The sequence below is a fragment of the Heteronotia binoei genome, chromosome 13, assembly GCF_032191835.1.
Source record: "Heteronotia binoei isolate CCM8104 ecotype False Entrance Well chromosome 13, APGP_CSIRO_Hbin_v1, whole genome shotgun sequence".
In the NCBI taxonomy this organism is placed as follows: Eukaryota; Metazoa; Chordata; class Lepidosauria; order Squamata; family Gekkonidae; genus Heteronotia; species Heteronotia binoei.
This window is the reverse complement of record NC_083235.1, coordinates 21,418,784-21,441,748: the sequence shown is the minus strand read 5'-3', so window position 1 is coordinate 21,441,748 and position 22,965 is coordinate 21,418,784. Positions and strand designations below refer to the sequence as shown.

Genomic DNA, 22,965 nt, shown 5'->3' with positions numbered 1-22,965 from the left:
AGCTCCCTTCTACAGATCAACATGGCTATTCTAACTGTTGCGCAGGCCATTATCACGGAGGCCTATTGCTCGCGTGCAATACTGACTGTCCCGTAGACCAGTCGCTCCCAACCTTTTTGGCACCAGGGACCGGTTTCATGGAAGACAATTTTTCCACAGACCGGTGTAGGGCGGCGGCGCTGGGGTTTTTGTCACCCTAGGCTCCCCCCACCCTGGCCCCATTCCTGCCCACCATGGGGGTCTTTAAATGGGGTGGAGACTGGGGCTTTTTCTGTCACCTCCCCACTAGGTGGCCAGGTGGCAGGTCAATCTGCCTCCCCCTTTCATTTAAAGACATCTGCCGACCATCCAAGTGAGGCCATGCTGCCTCTTTTGTCTGTCCAGGTCCTGGGAGGGCGGGAGTGGTGCAGCGACTCTGCGTCACTCCACAACCCAGTTGCTATCAGGCCGCGGACCAGTACTGGTCCGCGGCCCAGTGGTTGGGGACCCCTGCCGAAGACCATACAGCAAAATGGGAGCATGAGTTTTAGTTGTCTGCAGTGATCTACAGCATGCTTTCTTCCTACACACAAGTGCTTTGTTGGGGGAAAGGAAATTGGTCATTCTGGTGACAGCCCTTTGACGGGGGGAAAAATCAGCTACCTTTACATAAGGCCACGAAAAAGTGACAGCTAGCTACATAGGAGACAGAGCCTCCTCCCGTATGGACGATGGAGCATTTGCAGCAGTGTTTTGCAAATATATTCAAAATGACTGGAAATTTGGGGAGGGGGTGGTGGGTTGAACAAAGAAGCAAAACCAACCTGCGTAAAACAAATGAGAATCACCAGAATCCATTTTTTTTTGGTTGGGATAACAAAGGGGCAAATTTGTTCATCTCCTTCCCCACCCTTTCCCTTGTAAGTTTGTTCTTTGGAATAAGACTGCCTGCTTTGATGGATCAGGGCAAAAAAACCAACCGGCAATAGGCACCCTGGAGTTGTGTATGTACATAGCACGCCTTGATGCGGGAGGAACCGCCGTGTCAAAATCCACAAGGATGTGCGCGTGTCTTCCTCCCACATGTTTTACGGAAAGTCGACAAAAGTCTGTATATAGTGCAAATCGGGGGGGGGGGGGGATTCTAGACCAGGAATGTAAGGCTGGGACGGCGCTTAGTAGGAAGTGGGGCATGTCACTGATCCAAGAAGCTGCCACTTCCTCGACTCTTGAGTTTTGCCTTTTAAAAGTTCTCCCTACGACTCCCAGGGTAAGGTGACCCCGTTTGCTTGGAAAAGAGAGTTCAGCAAGGAACATCCTGGGCTCCTTCCGTGCCAGATGGCTCTTGTGGACCATCTTTGATTCTGTAGGGGAAAAGGCACCGCTCCAGTATCAGAACGCAGCTCTCCAGCTTTGCAGTCTGAACCCAGACTGTGTGGGTACCACCAGGTGGTCTCTGATTTTTTCCAATCCGAGTTTATTCCTAGTGGTTTGGGGCAGCTGCTTGCAGGGTGGAGTTCCACGCACAGTGGGCCCCCCTTGGGGAGGGGGGGGGGCTAATCCGCTGCAAGCCCCTGTCTGAATTCTGAGGCAGTCCTTCTAGCCCTGTGGCTCAGGTGAGCACAGGCTGTGCAGCGAGTAGGAGCCAGGATTCTGATATGGGTCACACAATGGAAGCTGTCAGAAGGTGGATTTAGACATCACTGGGTCATGAGCTCCTCTTCTTCCATTGGCTCATCCTGTTGCCTAAAAACACAGGGAACACAAAATCAGGGAAAATGCACCTGGCCAAAGCATGGCACCTGCAAGACCATATTGCCAAGGGCACAGCCAAGCCACAGATTTAAACTGGGTTAACAGTTATTTCCTCTCCCCAGGGAACTCTGGGAAATTGAAGTTGTCTGTATGTGAGAGGGGCAGGGCTTTCAAAGAAAGTTCCAAACCCTTAAAGAGTAAAGGCAGTCCCCTGGCAAGCACCATTACTGACCCATGGGGTGACGTCACATCATGATGTTTTCTTGGCAGGCTTTTTATGGGGTGGTTTGTCATTTGCCTTCCCCAGTCATCTACACTTTCCTCTCAGCAAACTGGGTACTCATTTTACTGACCTCATAAGGATGGAAGGCTGAGTCAACCTTGAGCTGGCAACCTGAACTCAGTTTCCCCTGGGATCAAACTCAGGTTGTGAGCAGAGCTTGGACTGCAGTACTGCAACTTACTACTTTGCGCCATGTGTGAGCCGGAGGCTAAAATACTGTGAGCTAGCTCACATTAACTCAGCTTAGAGGGTTGCCTCTACTTTGGCCCCCCCACCAGGCAAATCCCACAACAGACAGCCTGGACAACGTTATGCTACTTGGCCATTTTGCCAGCTTGTCTTGGCTCAAAAGGGGAAGACGCCCACTCACCGTTTCTCCGTCATCACGGAAAGCGAGGCCAGTGCCGTCACGGTCTCCACCTCCTCTGTGTCACGATGCTGTGCTTCTAAGAATGAGTAGCCCACAGCTGGGACAAAACGCCGCACCGAGGTCCAGTACTGGCCTGGAACAGAAAGGCAGGATCAAGCTTGGGGTCATACAGATGGCAGCTGGTCTAGATTGGACTCAATTCACTCCCAGGTAGGGGTGCCAGCTCTGGGATGGAAAATACTTGGATGTTTTGGGGGTGGAGCCTTAGGAGAGCGGGCCTTGGGGCAGAATGCCACCAAGTCCAAGTTCAAAGGCAGTCATTTTCTCCAAGGGAACTGATTGCTGCTGCCTAGAGATCAGTTGTAATAGTAGGAGATCTCCAGCCACCACCTGGAGGTTGCTAAGCAATAGCCATCACACCATTCATATCATATAAATGCTGTTATTGCAAAAGTTACTCAGAGAGAAAGCAGGTTCGTGACATACAACCTGGAAATATAAAATAGGTGACATACAACCTGGAAATATAAATTATGTTCACAGGCACCGAAGATTACATATGAGTACAAACAAATACACTTCTCACTGTTTCCCCAACAAAAAACAATATGTCCATACAGGGGTGGAATTCTAGCAGGAGCTCCTTCGCATATTAGGCCACACATCCCTGATGTAGCCAGTCCTCCAAGAGCTTACAAGGCTCTTTTTTGTAAGCTCTGGATACATCAGGGCTGGATGGCCTAATATGTAAAGGAGCTCCTGCTAGAATTCCAGCCCTGTGTCCATAGAAGGAGTCCACAGACTTCCAAAAACTCTGATGAAAGGGACATCAAACTTTGATGAAAGAGACAGCTGTGTGTGTGTGGGGGGGGGAAATCCAGTCAAGATGCCTTTTCCAGATATTAAACAAGGACATTTCAAATGTCTTCTTCGGTTCAAACAGCTGCTTCAACAGAACCTGATTTCTATATTTCTTACATCTGACACAAAGTTCACTGTGCTCATAAAGAATCCTAAGTAGAGATGGGCATGGAACGCAAAAACGGTGGTTCGTTTTATGGTTCATCGGTTTGCCCAATTCAGTGGTTTGTTTTGATTCATAGGTTTTTTGATTTTCGGAATGAACTGTGGTTCATTGTGTTCGGGAAGGCCAGAAAGCACGGGTGCATTGCAATGTGCCCAGTGTGATGATGTCACCTGGAAGTGATGTTATTGCACCAGGCATGTCTCCAGGGGATGCTCCATCACATGATAGAGCTCCCCCCCCCCACCCCGTGGCATGCCCAATACATGTCCTCATTCCAGGCATGTCATGGTGTGTGAGGAGAATCCCCTGCTGATAACAAGACAGATGAACCGTCCAAAACCCCAACCTGATTCATTTTGCAAATCATGCATAGTGCAAATACCCAAACCGATTCAGAATGACCCACAAATCAGCTACTTTAGGCACAAACTGCGGTTCATGCTTTGATTCGTGCCCATCCCTCCTGATCCTAAGTCTATAGACGCCTATCGACATATTATTTTTTGTTGGGGAAATGAGAAATGTATCGGCTTGTGCGTATATGTAATCTTTGGTGCCTGTGAGCACAATTTGTTACAGGGGTGGAATTCTAGCAGGAGCTCCTTTGCATATTAGGCCACACACCCCTGATGTAGCCAATCCTCCAAGAGCTCGCAAAAAAGAGCCTTGTAAGCTCTTGGAGGATTGGCTACATCAGGGGTGTGTGGCCTAATATGCAAAGGAGCTTCTGCTAGAACTCCACCCCTGATTGTAGATATGATTTGTTTGGGCATCGACAGAAAAGCTAACAAGGTGCACAAAGGAAAAAGCAGTATTGTGGTCTGACGTCCAATCATCCCTCCCTCCCCATCTCCCACCCAGTTGGACAGGAAGGACCGCCTTCTCACTTACTTTGCACCTGGATGACGTTCTCCAAAGAGCGCACTGCGTTAGCGTTGGGTTTCTGCTGCAGGGTCTCCTCTGGGAGGGGTTCCAGCTGTGGAACATAAGGCAAGACAGTTCAAAATGTGCCCTGAAGAATCCATAAGGTGTGGACATGCTTTGTGCACAGGCCCTCACAAGGAGCCCAGCTGGTCATTCGAGGATGCACGTTTGCTCATAGAAGAAAACAAGGGATTATTTGCTGGTAATGGTTAGATCTGAGGGACTGCCTCTCCTAACATGTAATCCAAAGGGTGCTTTGCTCAGCTAATAACCATCTGATGGCGATCTGCGGCCCGGAGGTTGTCTGGCTGTCCTCAACCAGAGCCAGGGTCTCTTCAGCCCTGGCCCCATCCTAGTGGAACACTCTGTTCAAGGAGACATGTGCCCTGTGAGACTTGAAACAATTTCACGGGGCCTGTTAAGAGTTTTCCTCCCAAATTGCTAGAGCGTCCGGGAAACCCATAGAGTTTTTCTGGAAATCCTAGAGCGGCTGGCATGTGACGTCATCGGTGTGATAATGTCACTTCTGGGTGATGTCATCGTGCAGGCAACGTCATGTGGGGATCCCACAGTGGACTGGCGGGTTGGGGACCCCCAAATAGGAGAACCCCCCCCCCCCATGAGAGCTTGGCAGCCCTAGTGCCTGTAAGACGGAGTCGTTCCACCAAGCACATGGTTGAGGATTAGTGGCAGCTCTCAACCACGGACCAATCCTGGATCTGCTTTGTTGTGCCACCTAATGTGGAACTGCCAACACTCAGATTGTTAATTTTAATCTAAATTGTACTTAATTATATGCTGATTTTAAGAACATAAGAGAAAGCCATGTTGGATCAGGCCAATGGCCCATCCAATCCAACACTCTGTGGCCAATATATGTGTGTGTATACACACACACACACACACACATACTGTAGCTAATAGCCACCGATGGACCTCTGCTCCATATTTTTATCCAATCCCCTCTTAAAGCTGGCTATGCGTGTAGCCGCCACCTCCTGTGGCAGTGAATTCCACATGTTAATCACCCTTTGGGTGAAGTACTTCCTTTTATCCGTTTTAACCTGACTGCTCAGCAATTTCACTGAATGCCCACAAGTTCTTGTATTGTGAGAAATGGAGAAAAGGACTTCTTTCTCAACTTTCTCCACCCCATGCATAATCTTGTAAACCTCTATCATGTCACCCCACAGTCGACGTTTCTCCAAGCTAAAGAACCCCAAGCGTTTTAACTTTTCTTCATAAGGAAAGTGTTCCAAACCTTTAATCATTCTAGTTGCCCTTTCCTGCACTTTTTCCAATGCTATAATATCCTTTTTGAGGTGCGGTGACCAGAATTGTACAGTTTTTCAAATGAGACTGCACCATCGATTTATACAGGAGCATTATGATACTGGCTGATTTGTTTTCAATTCCCTTCCTAATAATTCCCAGCATGGTGTTGGCCTTTTTTATTGCATTCGCACACTGTCTTGACATTTTCAGTGAGTTATCTACCATGACCCCAAGATCTCTCTCTTGGTCAGTCTCTGCCAGTTCACAACCCATCAACTTGTATTTGTAGCTGGGATTCTTGGCCCCACTGTGCATTACTTTGCACTTGGCCACATTGAACCTCATCTGCCACGTTGATGCCCACTCACCCAGCCTCAACAGATCCCTTTGGAGTGCCTCACAATCCTCTTTGGTTCTCACCACCCTGAACAATTTAGTGTCATCTGCAAACTTGGCCACTTCACTGCTTTACTCCAACTCCAGATCATTAACGAACAAGTTCAAGAGCATGGGACCCAGTACTGAGCCCTGCGGCACCCCACTGCTCACCGTCCTCCACTGTGAATACTGCCCATTTATACTCACTCTCTGCTTCCTATTGATTAGCCAGTTTTTGATCCACAAGAGGGCCTGTCCTTTTACTCCATGACTCTCGAGCTTACTAAGGAGCCTTTGATGAGGAACTTTATCAAAAGCTTTCTGGAAGTCAAGGTAAACATCTTTGTCCACATGTTTGTTCACCCCCTCAAAGAACTGTAACAGGTTAGTGAGGCAAGATCTTCCCTTGCAGAACCCATGCTGAGATCTGATGTTGTGACACACCCTGAGCCTTAATGCATAGGGGAGGGCAGGCTATAAGTCCTATTATTATTGTTCTTGTTGTTGTTATTATTCAGAAGTGCTTTGCATACAAGCGTCTTCCCCACAGAGATTTTATTCCTGAACCGCCTCACCACCAAATATTGCATTTCTTTTTCATCAGGCCTTCTTTCCCCTCCCTGTCTTGTGGCTCTCAAACATCTCACATTCATGTCTTGCAGCTCTCAAGTATCTAACACTTATTCTATGTGGCTCTTACGTTAAGCAAGTTTGTCTGCCCCTGCGATAGGCTCACCTCATTACCCAGCAAAGCAGAAATGCAGACTTCAGAAGCGTCACAGATGGCTGTCAAGTCGTGACCCCCCTCCAAGGCGAGGACAAGAGCACCTCTGGCCACTGTCATCAGCTGCCTGGTCATGTAGCCAAAACCTGCAGGGAAATCCCAAACTCAGACATCAGGGGGAGCAATTCCTGGGCAAGCAGGGCAGTTCCCAACTCTGCTTCCTCTAGGCCCACCCTTGCTGAACCGACAAAACACACTGCTTTCCTATTCAGATCCATCTCATCCCCTCTGCACCCACCTACCCATGGTCGTTTCATGCGATGACCTTTTTCAGTGTAGGTGTCAGTCCACAGACCGTGGCCGTGCTATGCAGGTCATCTGAGTATTTTCCTACTACATTATGTTGCACCCAGACGAGCGATTGTATCGATGCAGGAAAAACAGAACCCTCTGAACTCTCCCCTCAGCTGCTCGTCTGACATGCAGGGAGATGCCCCCTCTGGCCAATGAACTCCCCCCCCCCCCACACACACACACCATTACAGCATTGTGCTATTAATAAGGTAAAGGTGATAAATCCCCCATGCAAGCAGTGAGTCGTTACTGACCCATGGGGTGATGTCCAATACTCCCTCTAAGTTGTAGAATCTTGTGAGTGAAAAATCTACTTTATCAGCTACTGGCATTAAAGCTGTGAGCCAGAGTATAAATTAGTTTGCTCTGGAGCCATTTTTCCTGAGCCAAGACAAAAATGTGTGAGCCAGAGACTAAAAGACTGTGAAGCTAGCTCACACTAACTCAGCTTAGAGGGAACACTGGTGATGTCCCATCATGCCATTTTCTTGGCAGATTTTTTGTTGCAGGGTGGTTTGCCATTGCCTTCCCCAGTCACGTACACTTGATCCCCAGCAAGCTGGGTGCTCAGAAGGATGGAAGGCTGAGTCAACCTTGAGCCGGCTACCTGAACCCAGCTTCCGCCAGGATCAAACTCAGATTGTGAGCAAAGCTCGGACTGCAGTACTGCAGCAGATGCCAAAATGTTTTCTGCGCATCGACAGCGTGGCGTTCCTTTGCCCTGGCACGGGGGGGAAATGACTTACATTTAGCTGAAACTTTGTACCCTCCTAGTGGGGGAGGATGGCCGTCGGCTGCATCGAAGCCCGCGGACACCAGCACCACATCCGGCGAGAACTCGTGGGCGATGGGCATCACGACTGTCCTGTAAAGAGGGGGGGGGGGATAAAAGAGAACCAGGTTGAAGCGCCTCATTACTACTTGTGCTGGAATGTTGAGTGTTCTGGTTTCCATTCCTGGCACCAGGCCTCATCTTGGGCAGGAGCTCACAGGAGCAGAGCTCTGGAAGCTCTAAATTGTATTGTGCTCTTTCTTTCTTAATCCCAACGCCCCCCCCCCCCAAATACTTCCTTTGGGCTCCATTGATCAAACCCCCTGTGAGAATTTTGCTGAACTCTTAAGATTTGACAAACTTTCTAATATTTTCCCCCACACAAAAAATGGGGAGATAACCAAAACACATATAGCAGACAGATGGAAATCTTCATCATGCCACTGTGGCCACGTAGGAGAAAATAATTCAAAAAGTATGATGGGAGGAAGGTTTTATTATGACAATGATGATTCAAAAAAGCATTTTAAGGTAGATGCTGAGCTGATATAACTGAGTACACCTTTTGGTGATGTCAGGGTGTGTGTGGCATATGCAAATGATTCATGGAAATGAGTTGCACTAATGAGCTCCGGCACCTCTTTTTGTATGAAATGACCCCTGCCTGGCACCAACCCTTGACTCTATCTATGTTTGAAGCACACGGACCTGCCTTATACTGAATCTACCAGACCATCAAGATCAGCTCTCTCTGCTCAGACTGGCAGTGGCTCAGGCAGGGGCCTTTCAAGCAGCTACTGACAGATCCTTTTAGATGGCAGGGAGATGGCAGGGATTGAACCTGGGACCTTCTGCATGCCAAGCAGAGGCTCTTCCATTAAGCCACGGCCCCTCCCCTCTGTTGCTTCTAAGCACACCATTGGATAGGCTGTGTATGGCAAACAAGCTGGTTTTATTCAGGGTGGTGCTTAGTGTTAGAGTTTATTCTAAGGCAAGGGATGGTGGCTCAGTCGTACAGCATCTGCTTGGTAAGCAGAAGGTCCCAGTTTCAATCCCTGGCATTTCCAACTGAAAAGGGTCCAGGCAAATAGGAGTGAAAAACCTCAGCCTGAGACCCTGGAGAGCCACTGCCAGTCTGAGTAGACAAGACTGACTTTGATGGACCGAGGGTTCGATTCAGTAGAAGGCAGCTTCAAATGTCCATATATTAAGAACATAAGAGAAACCATGTTGGATCAGGCCAATGGTCCATCCAGTCCAAAACTCTGGGTCACACAGTGGCCAAAAAACCCAAGTGCCATCAGGAGGTCCACCAGTGGGGCTAGAAGCCCTCCCACTATGCCCTCCCCCAAGCACCAAGAATACAGAGCATCACTGTCCTGGACAGAGAGTTCCTACAACACGCTGTGGCTAGTAGCCACTGATGGACCTCTGCTCCATATGCTTATCCAATCCCCTCTTGAAGCTATCTATGCTTGTAGCCACCACCTCCTGTGGCAGTGAATTCCACATGTTAATCATCCTTTGGGTGAAGAAGTACTTCCTTTTATCAGCTCTAACCTGACTGCTCAGCAATTTCATTGAATGTCCATGAGTTCTCTTATCGTGAGAAAGGGAGAAAAAAATACTCCTTTCTCTACCTTTTCTATTCATTCAGACTGGGCACTGAATTCTGCTTCTTTGGGCCTGAACCCTCAGAATTTTTAAAACAAGTCAAACTTGCTTTCTTCATAGCCACACAGCATCTTCAGGGAACTAATTTTCAATCTTCAGGGAACTATGTTGACTTTCAACAGCTAGCACTACCTGTTTTTAAGTTTACACTGTTTTAATTATTGAATGATTGTGTTTCTGTTGTCGTCACGATCCGCCCTGAGTCTGCTTGCAGGGAGGGTGGGATAAAAGAACCAACAAACAAACAAATTAATGAAGCGCCATGGGGTCCAGTCAGGGTCTGGACCACAGTGCATGGCACACCGGGGCTTAGGGTTGTCAATTCCCAGGTGGGGGCAGGGGATCCCCCAGTTTGGAGGCCCAACCCCTGCTTCAGCGTCATCAGAAAGTGTGGGGGGAAATGTCTGCTGGGCACTCCTTTATTCCCTATGGAGACCGATTCCCATAGGGGATAATGGAGAATTGATCCATGGGTATCTGGGACTTGGGGGACCCTGTTTTTTGAGGTAGAGACACCCTATTTGCAGCATAGCATCCAATGCCTCTCCCCAAAACACCCTCCAAGTTTCAAAAGGATTGGATCAGGGGGTTTAATTCTATGAGCCCCAAAAGAAGGTGACACTATCCATTAATTCCAATGGAGGGAAGGCATTTAAAAGATGTCCAGTCCCTTTACATACGAAGGCCAGAACTCCCTTTGGACTTCAATTATGCTTGTCGCAACCTTGCTCCAGGATCCACCCCCAACATCTCTTGGCTCCACCCCCAAAATTCCCAGATATTTCTTGAATTGGATGTGACAACCAAGGTCAAGCCCCCATCCCCCCCCCAAAGCTGTAGTCCCAATTTGAATTGGGCCCTTGTAATGTTTAGAAAATGTGGATCTGGGGAAAAGCAAATTAAAAATATGTATTTTATGTTCTGGACCTGAGAAACATAGTTTTATTTATTTGAAAGCAAGCTTCTAGCCCAGGGGTGGCCAAATTGTGGCTTGGCAACCACATGAGGCTCTTTTACACATATTGTGTGGCTCCCAAAGTCCCCACTCCCCTTGCCGGCTTGGAGAAGCACATTTGTCTCTTCTCCAAGCAAGCCAGCCAGCCAGCCATCAGGTTTCCTTCCTTGTTTTGTAACCCTCAGACACCTGACATTTATTCTATTGGCTCTTACATTAAGCAAGTTTCACCACTCCTGTTCTAGAATCCCTGAGTCTCAAAATCTTGGGTGCGGTTATCCCTAGGACTGCAATCTCACCATGTTTTCCCCTTTTTTTACCAAATCCAAGTCTCAGCAAGAACCGCAGGCAGAGTTGCCAATTCCCATGTGGGGGCAGGGGATCCCCTGGTTTGGAGACCCTCCCCCCACTTCAGGGTTGTCAGAAAGCGGGGGGAGGGGAGGAAAATGTCTGCTGGGAACTCTATTATTCCCTATGGAGATTTATTCCCATAGAAAATCTTGGAGAATTGATCTGCGGGTATCTGGGGCTCTGGGGGGGGCTGTTTTTTGGGGTAGAGGCACCAAATTTTCAGTATAGCATCTAGTGCCTCTCCCCAAAATACCCCCCAAGTTTCAAAAAGATTGGACCAGGGGGTCCAATTCTATGAGCCCCAAAAGAAGGTGCCCCTATCCTTCATTATTTCTTATGGAAGGAAGAAAGTGAAAAGGTGTGCTGTCCCTTTAAATGTGATGGGCAGAACTCCCTTTGGAGTTCAATTATGCTTGTCACAGCCTTGATCTTGGCTCCACCCCTAATGTCTCCTGGCTCCACCCCCAAAGTCTCCTGGCTCTACCCCCAAAGTCCCCAGATATTTCTTGAATTGGACTTGGCAACCCTATAAATGAAATAAATAAAGAGAGCATGGAGAAGGTGTGAGCAAGAGCTTGCAGAATCCCAGAGGCCAGAGGAGTCACTGAATAAGACTGGAAAGGATCAGAAAGTACAGCTTCAATGCCTTGGGTAGTGTTTTTCTCCCTCCTGATTGCTAGAAAAATCAAAAAGGCAATGGGAAACTTTGCTTTGTTTAGCACAGCTGAGGGCCTCAGCTCCTTTTCTGAGGTTATCGGTGTGAGGCGTTTTCTGTTAGGCCCCTGGTTTTAAAAAATAAAATTCTCACAGGCTTTTGGCAATTAGTTTTTATGTGGGTTGTGGCTGATTAGTTCCCTCAGTAAACCTTTTTGCTTTTTCCTACTTGATTTTTAATGGCTGCTAAAATCATGTAATGCTGTTTATATACTGTTTTTTTTTTTTTAAAGCTCTTACCAAATGGATTCAAGTTTTAAATTTTAGGTGCAACTCCCCCCCCCTCCTGTTAATGTTATTCCTGATAATTTTAATAGATTTTTTAACGTTTGTGTCCCACTTTGACAAACTTATGGATGCAAGGCAAAACAAAAAGATTAATTTATAATCAAGTCAAAAGGGGATAAGCAAGTCCCCTTTTTGTTTGTTTTCCTCCAGAAGAAAGCCCGTGTTAAAAATATTTCAAGATAAATAGATGGAACCCATTGCTTTAGTCCAACGGTGGCCAATGGTAGCTCTCCAGATGTTTTTTTGCCTACAACTCCCATCAGCCCCAGCCAGCATGACCAATGGCTGGGGCTGATGGGAATTGTAGGGGGGGGAACATCTGGAGAGCTACTGTTGGCCACCCCTGCTTTAGTCTCTGGGCATAGTTCTTTAGTCTATGGGTATAGCCCAGGCTAGCTGAGTCTCGTCAGATCTCAGAAGCTAAGCAGCAGTGGTTGGCCCTGGTTAGTACTTGGATGGGAGGCCACCAAAAAGGAAGTCTAGGGTTGGGTAAAACACCTCTGAATGGCTCTTGCCCTGAAAACCCTATGGGACTGACCAGGCCTCGTTTTGGCCAGGAGCTCACAGGAGTGGAACTCTGGAACCTCAACATTTTATTGTGCTCCTTCTTTCTTACCCCTCCCCCCAAAAATACTTGCTTCTGGGCTCCATTGTTCAGACCCCCTAGGAGAATTTTCCTCAACTCTGAGATATGACAAACGTTCTAATATTTCCCTCCACAAAAAATGGGAAAATAACTGAAACATAAAAAGCAGACAGATGGAAATCATCATGCCATTGTGGCCATAGAGGAGAAAGCAATTTAAACAGTATGATGGGAGTAAGGTTTTGTTATGATAATTATAATTCAAGAAGCATTTGAAAGTAGATGCTGAGCTGATATAATTGAGTCCACCTTCTGGTGATGTCAGGGGTGTGTGGCATATGCAAATGAGTTGTGCTAATGAGCTCCAGCACCTCTTTTACTACAGAATGGCCCTGGGACTGACACAAGTTCACTATGAATTGATGACATTTTCCACCACATCCCTAGATACACACAGCCCCAGATTCAATGTTTTTATGTTTCCCCCGTTCTCTTTTAGATCTCATCACAGAATTCTAGAGTTGGAAACCTTCTTCAAGGCCTTGTAGCTCAATACAGGGAACCCAAAGACAGAGCATCTCCAACATATGGGTGCCTGGTGTCCCTCTGAAGACCTCCTAATGAGGTACAGTTCCCCTCCTCTCAAAGGTTCCATTTCTGAAACATCAGAAAATTTCTTCTAATGTTCCAATGAAGTCAACCTCCCTCAAACTTAAGTATGTTCCAGGGCTGGATTAACAATTTGGCCAAGTAGGCACCAGCCTAGGGGCCCCCACGCCTTTAGGGACCATGGGCCGGCTCCCCCCCCCCATTTCCCCCCGCTTGCAGCCCACCCTCCAATCTGCATGGGCTGCCAGCAACTGAGCCATTCTTTGCCCAACTTGCCTGGTGTGGCTGCTGGTGGTGTTGCCATGTCTGCCCCTCTCTGCCTCTCCCCCACAGCTTTGTCAAAGGGGATTTCGAGAAGCTGCCTGAAGGTTGCAGCGGGGCTGCGGGAGCATGGTAGGTGTCCTGACTCTGAGATAACTTGCAAGGCCCCCCCCCCCCCGCCGAGATTTTGACTGCCTAGGGGCCTCCACAGGGTTTAATCCGGCACTGGTGTGTTCATTTTGTCCCCTTTCCCCCACCAGTTCCTCATCTTCTCATCCTTCGGCTTGCTTTCTAGAGCTGCTTTCATGCCCTGCAAGCTCTCCTGGAAGCCAGCAGCCTGGAGGCCTCGTTTCCACGGGGAGGCTGTTCTCCAGTGCTCCCCATGGAACAAAGAGAGTACGAAGAGCTTGGCACCGTTCCAAGTGACACCAAGGGTAAGCTGGCTCCGATTCTTTCAAGCCGCCTCGCCATGAAAGCTTTGCCTCACCGCCCCCCCCCCCGCCCAGTTCTCTCTTGTCCAGAGAACCCAACAGGCCCGTGATCTTGGCCGCTGGGGTAAGATTCCCAGCCTTCTTGAGAAGACCATCCATCAGCTGGGTCATGCTTGGCAAGCAGCTCAAAGAGGCACGAGATCCACAGGGCCTGGGAGCTGCATTTCTGCGCGCAGCGAGGAGGGGCGAAGTGGGGGGGGGGGAGAATCCTATTTATAGAGTTCTTTCATGCACAATCAAAGCACATGTGTTGGGCAGCTGTGGAAGGGTGGGCCTGCTGCCAAAGCCCATGTTTGGCATGGCCCGGGTTTGTGATTCCAAACTGGGCCTTCGGCCAAACGCAGAGCTCTTGTTAACCCCGTTCATGGGCCCTGAGCCCTGAGGGGGCTGGCCACGTGGCAGAGTGAACTTCCAAGGTACACCCCCCCCTTACACTTTCTGCAGCACTGCTATTCCTTCCTGGGCCACAAAGGTAATGTGATGGGATGTCCTGAGCTCTGTTGGGATTGCTGGCTTGGAGAAGAGCCCCAGCATGGCTCCTCCCACATGAGATAGTATATGCTTATATATATCTAAGTATATTATATATATCTCTGAGAGCTAGTTTGGTGTAGTGGTTAGGTGCACGGACTCTAATCTGGGAGAACCAGGTTTAATTCCTCACTCCACCACATGCAGCTGCTGGAGTGACCTTGGGTCAGTCACAGTTCTTGAAAGAGCTGTTCTCTTAAGAGCGGAAAGAGCTCTCTCAGCCAAACCTATCTCACAGGGTGGGGATGGGAAGGAAAGGAGTTTGTACGCTTTTTTTGGGGGGGTTACACTGCTCAGGAAAGAACTGTGTACCCTGATCAGCCTGTCCAGAGGAGAGAGACTCTTCAGAAACATGGCTTTTTTGGGGTGGGAGCGCACAGGAGCAGAGTTCCACCTGGGCTGGCTAGGGCTTTGGCAGGCATACTTGGGAAGGTCCGAGGAGGCCTCCCTGATGGCTTCAGCACTGGGAAGGCACGGGGGAATTCCTGCTGGGCTTTTTCTAAGCTTGACATGTGGTAATTGCTGAAGACAACTTTGACTCTCGAAAGCTTATACCTTGGAAATTTTGTTGGTCTTTAAGGTGATAATGGGCTTGGATCCTGCTCCTCTCTGACACAGTTTAATTTATATGACAGCAGAAGCCAATTGCATTAACAGCACACAGGCAATGGAAGGCACTGCGAGACATAGATGGGCTTTCTCAAGGGCTCGCCTTGACCTTTTTCCACCTGCCGTATTAGCTGGTAGGTTCTCCCATCTACCAAGGCAGAAACGATGTTGTCTTTGTTCAGAAAAAGTAGCTGAAATGTCTCACATATCCTTCTTCACTGTGAACTTTATCAAGAGGAAAGATTGCGTCTAATCACCCCACTTTTATCTAAATTCAAACCCTTGGGAGTTTTATATAAATTTTAGAACTGAGGTACTTCAGAAATTTTTATTGGACGATACACAGAGCTCAATAACTCAGGCAGTAGCAAAATTTTGTTACATTGTAATTTGTAAGAGGAAATATTTGGAAGAGCCTTGACTTCATCGATTGTACGCTTATGAGTTGTTGTCTTCCTTTATTGCTGTTCTGGTCTTTGACTGAAATAAATATTGATTGATTGGGAAGCCGCATTCAGCCAGTAGCAAGCAGGGGATCCCAAAATGCATTTGAAGCTCTCCTTCATTGCATCTCCCTTCTTCTCAACATAATTAAAAGGATGACCAAGGAAGAACGAAACGCAGTGCCGGAAATGAAGGTTCAGTGACTGAGGTTCAAAACGGGGAGCCTACCTGAAAGCAGCCAAATATTCGGGGTCCCCCATTGGTGGGTCGAGGCCGCCTGTCCAAGCCACGTTGACGGTGAAGCCCTCACCAGCACCGGAGCCCACCTGAACGAAAGAAACACAGGGCACTTAAGTGGGGCTTATCCAGTTCTATTCATGAGAAGCCCTCAGAGAGGAGAAGGTACCCTCGCCACATCTGGTTATTGTGACACAAGAAGAGCATCCATTGCTGAATACCCAGAGAAGTGGTCTTCAGCCCGTCGGTTGGGCAAGTTGCAGAGCCCACACACTGCAACACGAGCACGCACACAGCCGCCATTTTGTTGCTACGTTCTGGAAGTGGCACGTAGAGTACAAGGGCTTTGTGCCTTCTGCCTCTCTTCACGTGCACCCAGACAGGAGGAGCGAGAAAGAATGGTGAGATCCGTCAGCGGGGGAGAGGATTCCACTTTAGCGCAGGCAGGCTCTGAAGCCTTTGGCCACACCACACCTGGTCACGTGACTGAGGTCACGAGATTTCCTGTCGTGTGTTTGATGGGGATCCTGCTGCTGTCTGGGGGCGAGGGTTGTTAAGGCTGGGTCCCAGGACCAGAAACAGTGAAGAGGCCTGACTTAACAGCAGAGGATCTCAACTGTTTGTATCTCAGGGGTGGAATTCTAGCAGGAGCTCCTTTGCCTATTAGGCTACACCTCCCTGATGTAGCCAATCCTCCAAGAGCTTGCAAGGCTCTTTTTTGTAAACTCTTGGAGGATTGGCTACATCAGGGGTGTGTGGCCTAATATGCAAAGGAGCTCCTGCCTTGTAAGCTCTTGGAGGATTGGCTACATCAGGGGTGTGTGGCCTAATATGCAAAGGAGCTCCTGCCTTGTAAGCTCTTGGAGGATTGGCTACATCAGGGGTGTGTGGCCTAATATGCAAAGGAGCTCCTGCTAGAATTCCACCTCTGTTGTATCTTATGTCCCACTGATAACTCAGTAAAAGAACCTGGTTGCCCCCGTGACAGCAGCAAAAAGCCCACTTTTTTCTTCAGTAAGGACATTTATACGTTTACAGGCACTCTGTAATTTTATTTATCATTTACGGTAAGTCTGAAGGGCATAAACAATTGCCATAGTACTGTTGGAAGCAAATTTTCTTGCGACAGATTTGATGGATAATCTCTGGCAGCCTGCAGGTAAGAAGTGAAATGCCAATTGCACTTGATGGTGGGCAGGGGGAGCAGGGGATTCAGAGAAACACCTCATGTTCCAGCTTACTCCTAGCATGGCAAAAAGCCACACACGGCAGACAGGGTTGGAAGGAGATTGCCCATCACACTAGCTGGTGGATAGGGGGATGGAGGGAGGGAGCATTCTGAGCAATTGCAGTGAAAACCTGATGTCCCACCTGGACTAGTTTTCGTGGTACACCTACCAGTGGTTGGAGAACCACTGACCTAGAATGTGCATCCTGGCATCATGTACACAGCAGGCACACTAAGGAATCTTGGGAAACTGATATACTGTCACAGGAGACTGATGCGACCGGCCACTGAAACAGACTAACGCAGGGATGGCCAAAAATGTCAGATGTTTTGAGAGCCACAGGACACGAACGTCAGAATTAATCCCTGTGGGGAAGCACCCAGACTGGAGAGGAGCTGGTTGAGGGCAGACATGCTTGCTGTCTTTAAGTATCTGAAAGTCAGAAGAAGAAGAAGAGGAGGAGGAGGAGGAGGAGATTGGTTTTATACCCCCACCCTTCACTACCCAAAGGAGACTTAGAGCGGCTTACAATCTCCTTTCCTTTCCTTTCCCCACAACAGACCCCCTAGTGGGGCTGAAAGAACTCTCCCAGAACTGCTCTTGAGCAGAACAGCTCTGAGAGACCTTGTGGCTGACCCAAGGCCATTCCAGCAGCTGTAAGTGGAGGTGTGGGGAATCAGATTTGGTTCTCCCAGGTAAGAGTCTGCACACTGAACCACTACACCAAAGTGGCTCTCTTAGAGGAGGGCAGGGAGCTGTTTCTCTTGACAGCACAGGATGGGACTCACAATAATGGGTTTAAGTTACAGGCAGGAAAGTACTGGCTGGATATTAGGATGTTTTTGCACAGTACAAATGGTTCAGTAGTGGAACAGGCTGCCTAGGTAGGTGGTGAGCTCCCCTTCACTGGCCATCGTCAAGGAGGAGGAGCATTCATCAGGGATGCTCTAGGCTGACCCTGACTCTATGATTCTCTTAAAAGGGGGGAGGGGCTAATTTCTAAAATGAGATCAAGTCACATACCCCGGTTGGAGCGCGAGAGAGAATGAGATCCACACTTGAGATTCCCTCCATCCTGAAAGCACGGCCACATCAAACTGAACTGTGTGACAGATGAAGGGAAAGGAAGCAGGGCGGGGCAGGGTGGAGAAGCCTGGCGTGATATGCCACAGCCTTGCCAGGGATCCATGAGGGGAGGGAAGCATCATAAAGACCCCACCCCCAGCCCCTTTGATATCTCCAGCTCAGAGGGGAAGATGGGAACCAGATGCGAGCGGACCTGGCTCTGGCCACTCTCAGCGCTAAGCCCCTTTGAAAGCAGGCTGTAAAACATGATGGATGAAGAGTTCTGTCTGTTTTCCCTTCTCCCCCCCCCCCGCCCCAGCTAGGAAACCCCATCACCTCCCTGCCAGCTAGCACAGTGAGAGGGTCTTCCAGCTCTGGGAAAAGGAGCCTCCTCCAAGAGCACTTCTCAGAAGCCATTTAGAAAAGGCACTTTTGTCCTGTAATTGGTTTTTTGCTTTCTAAAAACTTGCCAACACTGTTCCCCTATTAAAGAAGCCACGGCCCTCAGACTCAGATAAGGGCACTTTGGAGAACTCTAATGCATAGTCGGAAGTGACTGGCCGGCGTTTAACAGGCACGAACACAGCAGTACAAATGCTCAGAGAGGTCAGTTACGTGAATGACAGCTGTGTCTCCAAGGACCACGTGCACTGCTCTGGGCCTGTAGTACTGAAGCCCTGATAGTGTGAACTGCTAGCCACAAACCAACCAGCCTTCCTTCCTTCCTGAACATAAAAGAAGCCGTGTTGGATCAGGCCAATGGCCCATCCAGTCCAAAACTCTGTGTCACACAGTGGCCAAAAAACCTAAGTGCCATCAGGAGGTCCACTGGTGGGGCCAGGACTCCAGAAGCCCTCCCACTGTGGCCCCTCCCAAGCACCAAGAATACAGAGCATCACTGCCCCACATAGAGAGTTCCAACAATATGCTGTGGTCTAATAGCCACTGATGGACCTCTGGCTCACATGTCTATCCAATCCCCTCTTGAAGCTGTCTATGCTTGTAACCACCACCACCTCCTGTGGCAGTGAATTTCATGTGTTAATCACCCTCCCTCCCTCCCTTTCCTCCCTCCCTCCCTCCCCCTACCTACCTATCAATGTTCCCGCTAAGCTGCAGAGTCTTGTGAGCAAAAATTCTACTTTGTGAGCTACTGGGATTAAAGTTGTGAGCTACTAACATTAAAGTTGTGTGCCACTGCATAAATTATTGTGCTTTGGGGTCATCCTTCCCCGTGGCGCAGAGTGTTAAGGCTGCGGTACTGCACTCCTAAGCTCTGCTCACGACCTGAGTTCGATTCCCGGTGGAAGCTGGGTTTTCAGGTAGCCGGCTCAAGGTTGACTCAGCCTTCCATCCTTCCGAGGTCGGTAAAATGAGTACCCAGCTTGCTGGGGGGAAAGTGTAGATGACTGGGGAAGGCAATGGCAAACCACCCCGTAAAAAAAGCCTGCTATGAAAATGTTGTGAAAGCAACATCACCTCAGAGTCAGAAACAACTGGTGCTTGCACAGGGGACCTTTCCTTTCCTTCCTGAGCTAAGACAAAAATGTGTGAGCTGGAGGCAAAAAATCTGTGAGCTAGCTCACACTTACTCTGCTTAGAGGGAACACTGCTACCTACCTACCTCATCTATAGTCTGCCTTTCTCATTTGGGCTCAAGTCAGATTACATAGACCGAGTCAATACAATAGATAGAATGGGGTATTTGATAAACAATACAATAGGATTAGGGTTACAAATGGAACAAAGTTTTTGGGAAAATATGCATTTGTAATCCTACTTCTGCAGGCAAGGACAGTTTTGTTAGTGAGGTCAAGACACAAGCAAGGGCCCTCTGGGAGGAAGTGTGAGGAAAGCCAAGGACAGGACAGCAGATTGGGAGGGAGGCCCTGGAAATCCTAGAGCACAGGTGTCAAACATGCGGCCCAGGGTCCGAATCAGGCCCTCAGAGGGCTCCTAACAGGCCCCCAAACAACTGGCTGTCGTTTGCTTCCTTCTCTCTCTCGCTTCCTTCTGCATAACAGCTTGGGGAGGAAGTGGGAAGGGAGAGCTTGCTTTGCCAGTGTCTCTCAGTCACACAGCAGAGCTACTGAGCCAAGGCTCTCTTTCTTCTATTGGCTGAGGCTCCTCCCCCCTCCTGGTCCCCTGGGGAGGGAGGGATACAAAGAAAGCACCTTTAAGACAAATGAGTGCTAATGTTTTAAGCATGTTTTATTTTAAGGTTTTTTTTTAAATTTTGTGTTTGTCTGTGTCCTTTACAAATTTTATATCTCTGCTACCTCATTTTAAATATGTACACATACGGCTCAGCCCAACAAGGTCTCATTTATGTCAGATCCGGTCCTCATAACAAATGCGTTTGACACCTCTGTCCTAGAGCATAAAAGGTGCGAAAGTATGGAAGAAGAATATGCAGCGGACACAAGAGCCTTTGTGAAAGACAGGTGTGACACAGAAAAGGCCTCAGAAGGAGATTCTGACTTCAGCTCTGAAAGAGCACAGCATGTTCCAAGAAGGGGGAGGGACTGCCCCAGGGCCGTACAAAGCCAAGGACCCCCAACTTATTGGCTCATATTGCCCAAAGTTAAGTGGATAAATAACGTCGTGCCCATCTGACCTTTCACCTTTGGCCTCTAGAGCAGCATCTGACAACAGTGAAATAGGAAGCCTCTTGGCCTATCCAGCAAACTGATATTTGTGGGTCTTACTTTAGCATTTAATTTATCATTAAATGTTAAATACCTTTTGTATAGGAGGAGGGTCCCCCCCCCCACTCAAGATTATGTGTTTACCTCTCTGAGGCCATGTTTGCCCAGCATACATCAGACACCTTTGGCTGTCTAATGAAGATGCCAGCAGATCTCCAGTTTGGGACCTCCAATCACACGGACATTTCCCCACGCAAGCTGTCCCCTGAGATATTATACGGAAGTTCACCTCATCAGCTGCTCCGCTTCCAGGGAAGAAGTTGCCGTCATCATGGCGGTGCAGGGAGATGTAGAGGACATTTGGGTCCCGGTAGAAGACCTGCTGTGTTCCGTTGCCATGGTGAACGTCCTGAGAAAGGGGCAAGGAGAGGTGAGGGAATGTAGGAGGCCTATTGGACGTCTCCACACCACACACACACACACACACACACTCTAAAGCTCAAATTTGTATGCCCACCACTTCCAGATGCATAACAAGGAAAATATTTTGGGACTTGAGAAAGGGGAGGAAGACTTGTTTGAAACACCAGGACTCACCCAGTCAACGATAAGGATCTTGTTGATTTTCCCTTTCTGCTGCAGCTGCCTGGCTGCGATTGCCACCGAGTTGAAGAAGCAGAAGCCCCTGTTGAGGAGGAAGGAAGTAGAAAGAGAAGTTGGTCAACAGCAACTGGAACTGGCAGTGCTCTGGCGTATTGCCCTCTCCTGTGGGACACCTGAACTCCTCCCTTATCCACTGCTACAGCCCTTTCCTTCTCCCCTTGTGCAAAACAGCACTTTTATAGCATCCACACAAAGGGACCTGAGCCTTAAGAGACAGACATGCAGAGCCAACTTGAAAGCAGGGGAAGGAGGTGGAAATTTGTTTCCCCTTTCCCGTTGGCACAGCAATACTTACATTTTCCTTACATTTTTATCACACAATAATAGCTGCAATAACCACCATAGTACAAATAACAGCCGCCTTATATAAGCATGCGCATATAAACCATGATCTTTTGCCACTATATCATCTACAGTATCTAATCATACATAGATACAAAGACAAAAACTACATATATAAAAAACTAATCCAAATTGATTATTGATCAGAACTTACTTGCATTAAAAATTACTTCCTTTCAATTCAATTTAATTCAATTTATATCCCGCCCTCCCCGCCAAGGCAGGCTCAGGGCGGCTCACAAAAAATAAAATCACAAACAATAAAACAGTAAAATTTCACAACATGATTACATCGTAATTTAGTTTTAACTAAATTCAACAGTTAAAACAATCCGGTGCTAATATCAATTAGGCATTGTTTCACTTCTGATGGCTTCATATATAGTTAATTTTATATTTAACACCTGCCCAGTTATCACATTCAGCTAAAGGCATTTTTACTCCATTGTGTTGGGAGGGATGTGGAGGAAGAGGGGTTTATTTTCATGTGTGGTGGACGTGCCCGAAAATCTCCCTTTTTTGGTCTCAGGTCATTACTGAAATTTATTTTATTACTGGTGTCCGGATCCCACAATCCCCTAAAATTTGCCTTCTCAATCTCTGGGAGGACTTTAGGATATTGGAGCGGAAGAAGGAGTTGATATCCTTGCTGCTGACTGCAGCAAAGTTTGCAATAGCAAGGAATTGGAGGTGTCATGTTCTCAGGGTGCAGGCAGGAGTCCAAAGCCAGTCCAAGGTCAAAGTCCAGGAAGTCAAGCAGGAGCCAAGTCAACAATGCAGAATCACAAACCGGAATCAGAAGTCAATGTCCAAAAGCCAAAAGGTCAGGGTGCCAAGGAAATCAAGCAGGTCAGGATCAAGCATCAGGAAGGAGCGTGGATGCAAGCCAGAGAATAGACTTGTTGCTTCCACAAGGTTACCAGGCCCCGGGTGGAAGCTATATGGGAGTCTCAATCAGCCTGCTCCCTGGGTGGCAGTGACTCTGCTAGAACTCAGGGCTGAGAGATCTGAAGCATTGGTGTGCCTCATGTCTTCGCTCTGAAAGTTCTTTCCGGAGCCTGCTTCGAACTCTTGAGATGGGAGGAGGAGAGCTTGGAGATTGATCGTCAACAGCTGACACTGGTGCCTGGAGAGTGATTGATGGGCCAGCTGCTGTTTGTTCAGCTGTGGAACTGGCTGGCAACTCTTCCAGGTCTGTTAACCCTTCCAGCTCCTCCTCATCAGGGCTCATGACAGGAGGTTAAATTCACTTCCCTCACTAATTGTCTGGCTGAGTAAGTGCTGGGAATATTTTATCTTGGATAAAATTGCTCACAGTCTGGGTGGTAGGTTGAGACCAGGTTGCAGGTCTACCCTTCTTCTCAAGTGGTCCTCTCTTCTAGATTATTTTGCTTGTGGCAATTTGGTCAGGGTGTGTCTAATTCTAG

The 22,965-nt window shown here is 48.3% G+C and overlaps 1 protein-coding gene across 2 annotated transcripts in view; it reads right to left on the bottom strand.

Annotated features, from left to right (window-relative positions):
- Positions 1 to 1,519: 1,519 nt before the first annotated feature.
- HDAC7 (histone deacetylase 7) overlaps positions 1,520 to 22,965 on the bottom strand; it is a 314,882-nt gene continuing 293,436 nt past the window's right edge. For both annotated transcript variants that reach the window (XM_060252701.1, XM_060252700.1), the window contains 8 exons: positions 21,131 to 21,218; positions 20,823 to 20,942; positions 15,583 to 15,680; positions 7,816 to 7,934; positions 6,728 to 6,861; positions 4,306 to 4,390; positions 2,388 to 2,520; positions 1,520 to 1,725 (listed from right to left, as the gene is read on the bottom strand). In XM_060252701.1, coding sequence (XP_060108684.1) covers positions 1,680 to 1,725; positions 2,388 to 2,520; positions 4,306 to 4,390; positions 6,728 to 6,861; positions 7,816 to 7,934; positions 15,583 to 15,680; positions 20,823 to 20,942; positions 21,131 to 21,218 — 823 coding nt within the window. In that variant the 3' untranslated portion in view covers positions 1,520 to 1,679. The remainder of the gene's footprint in view (positions 1,726 to 2,387; positions 2,521 to 4,305; positions 4,391 to 6,727; positions 6,862 to 7,815; positions 7,935 to 15,582; positions 15,681 to 20,822; positions 20,943 to 21,130; positions 21,219 to 22,965) is intronic.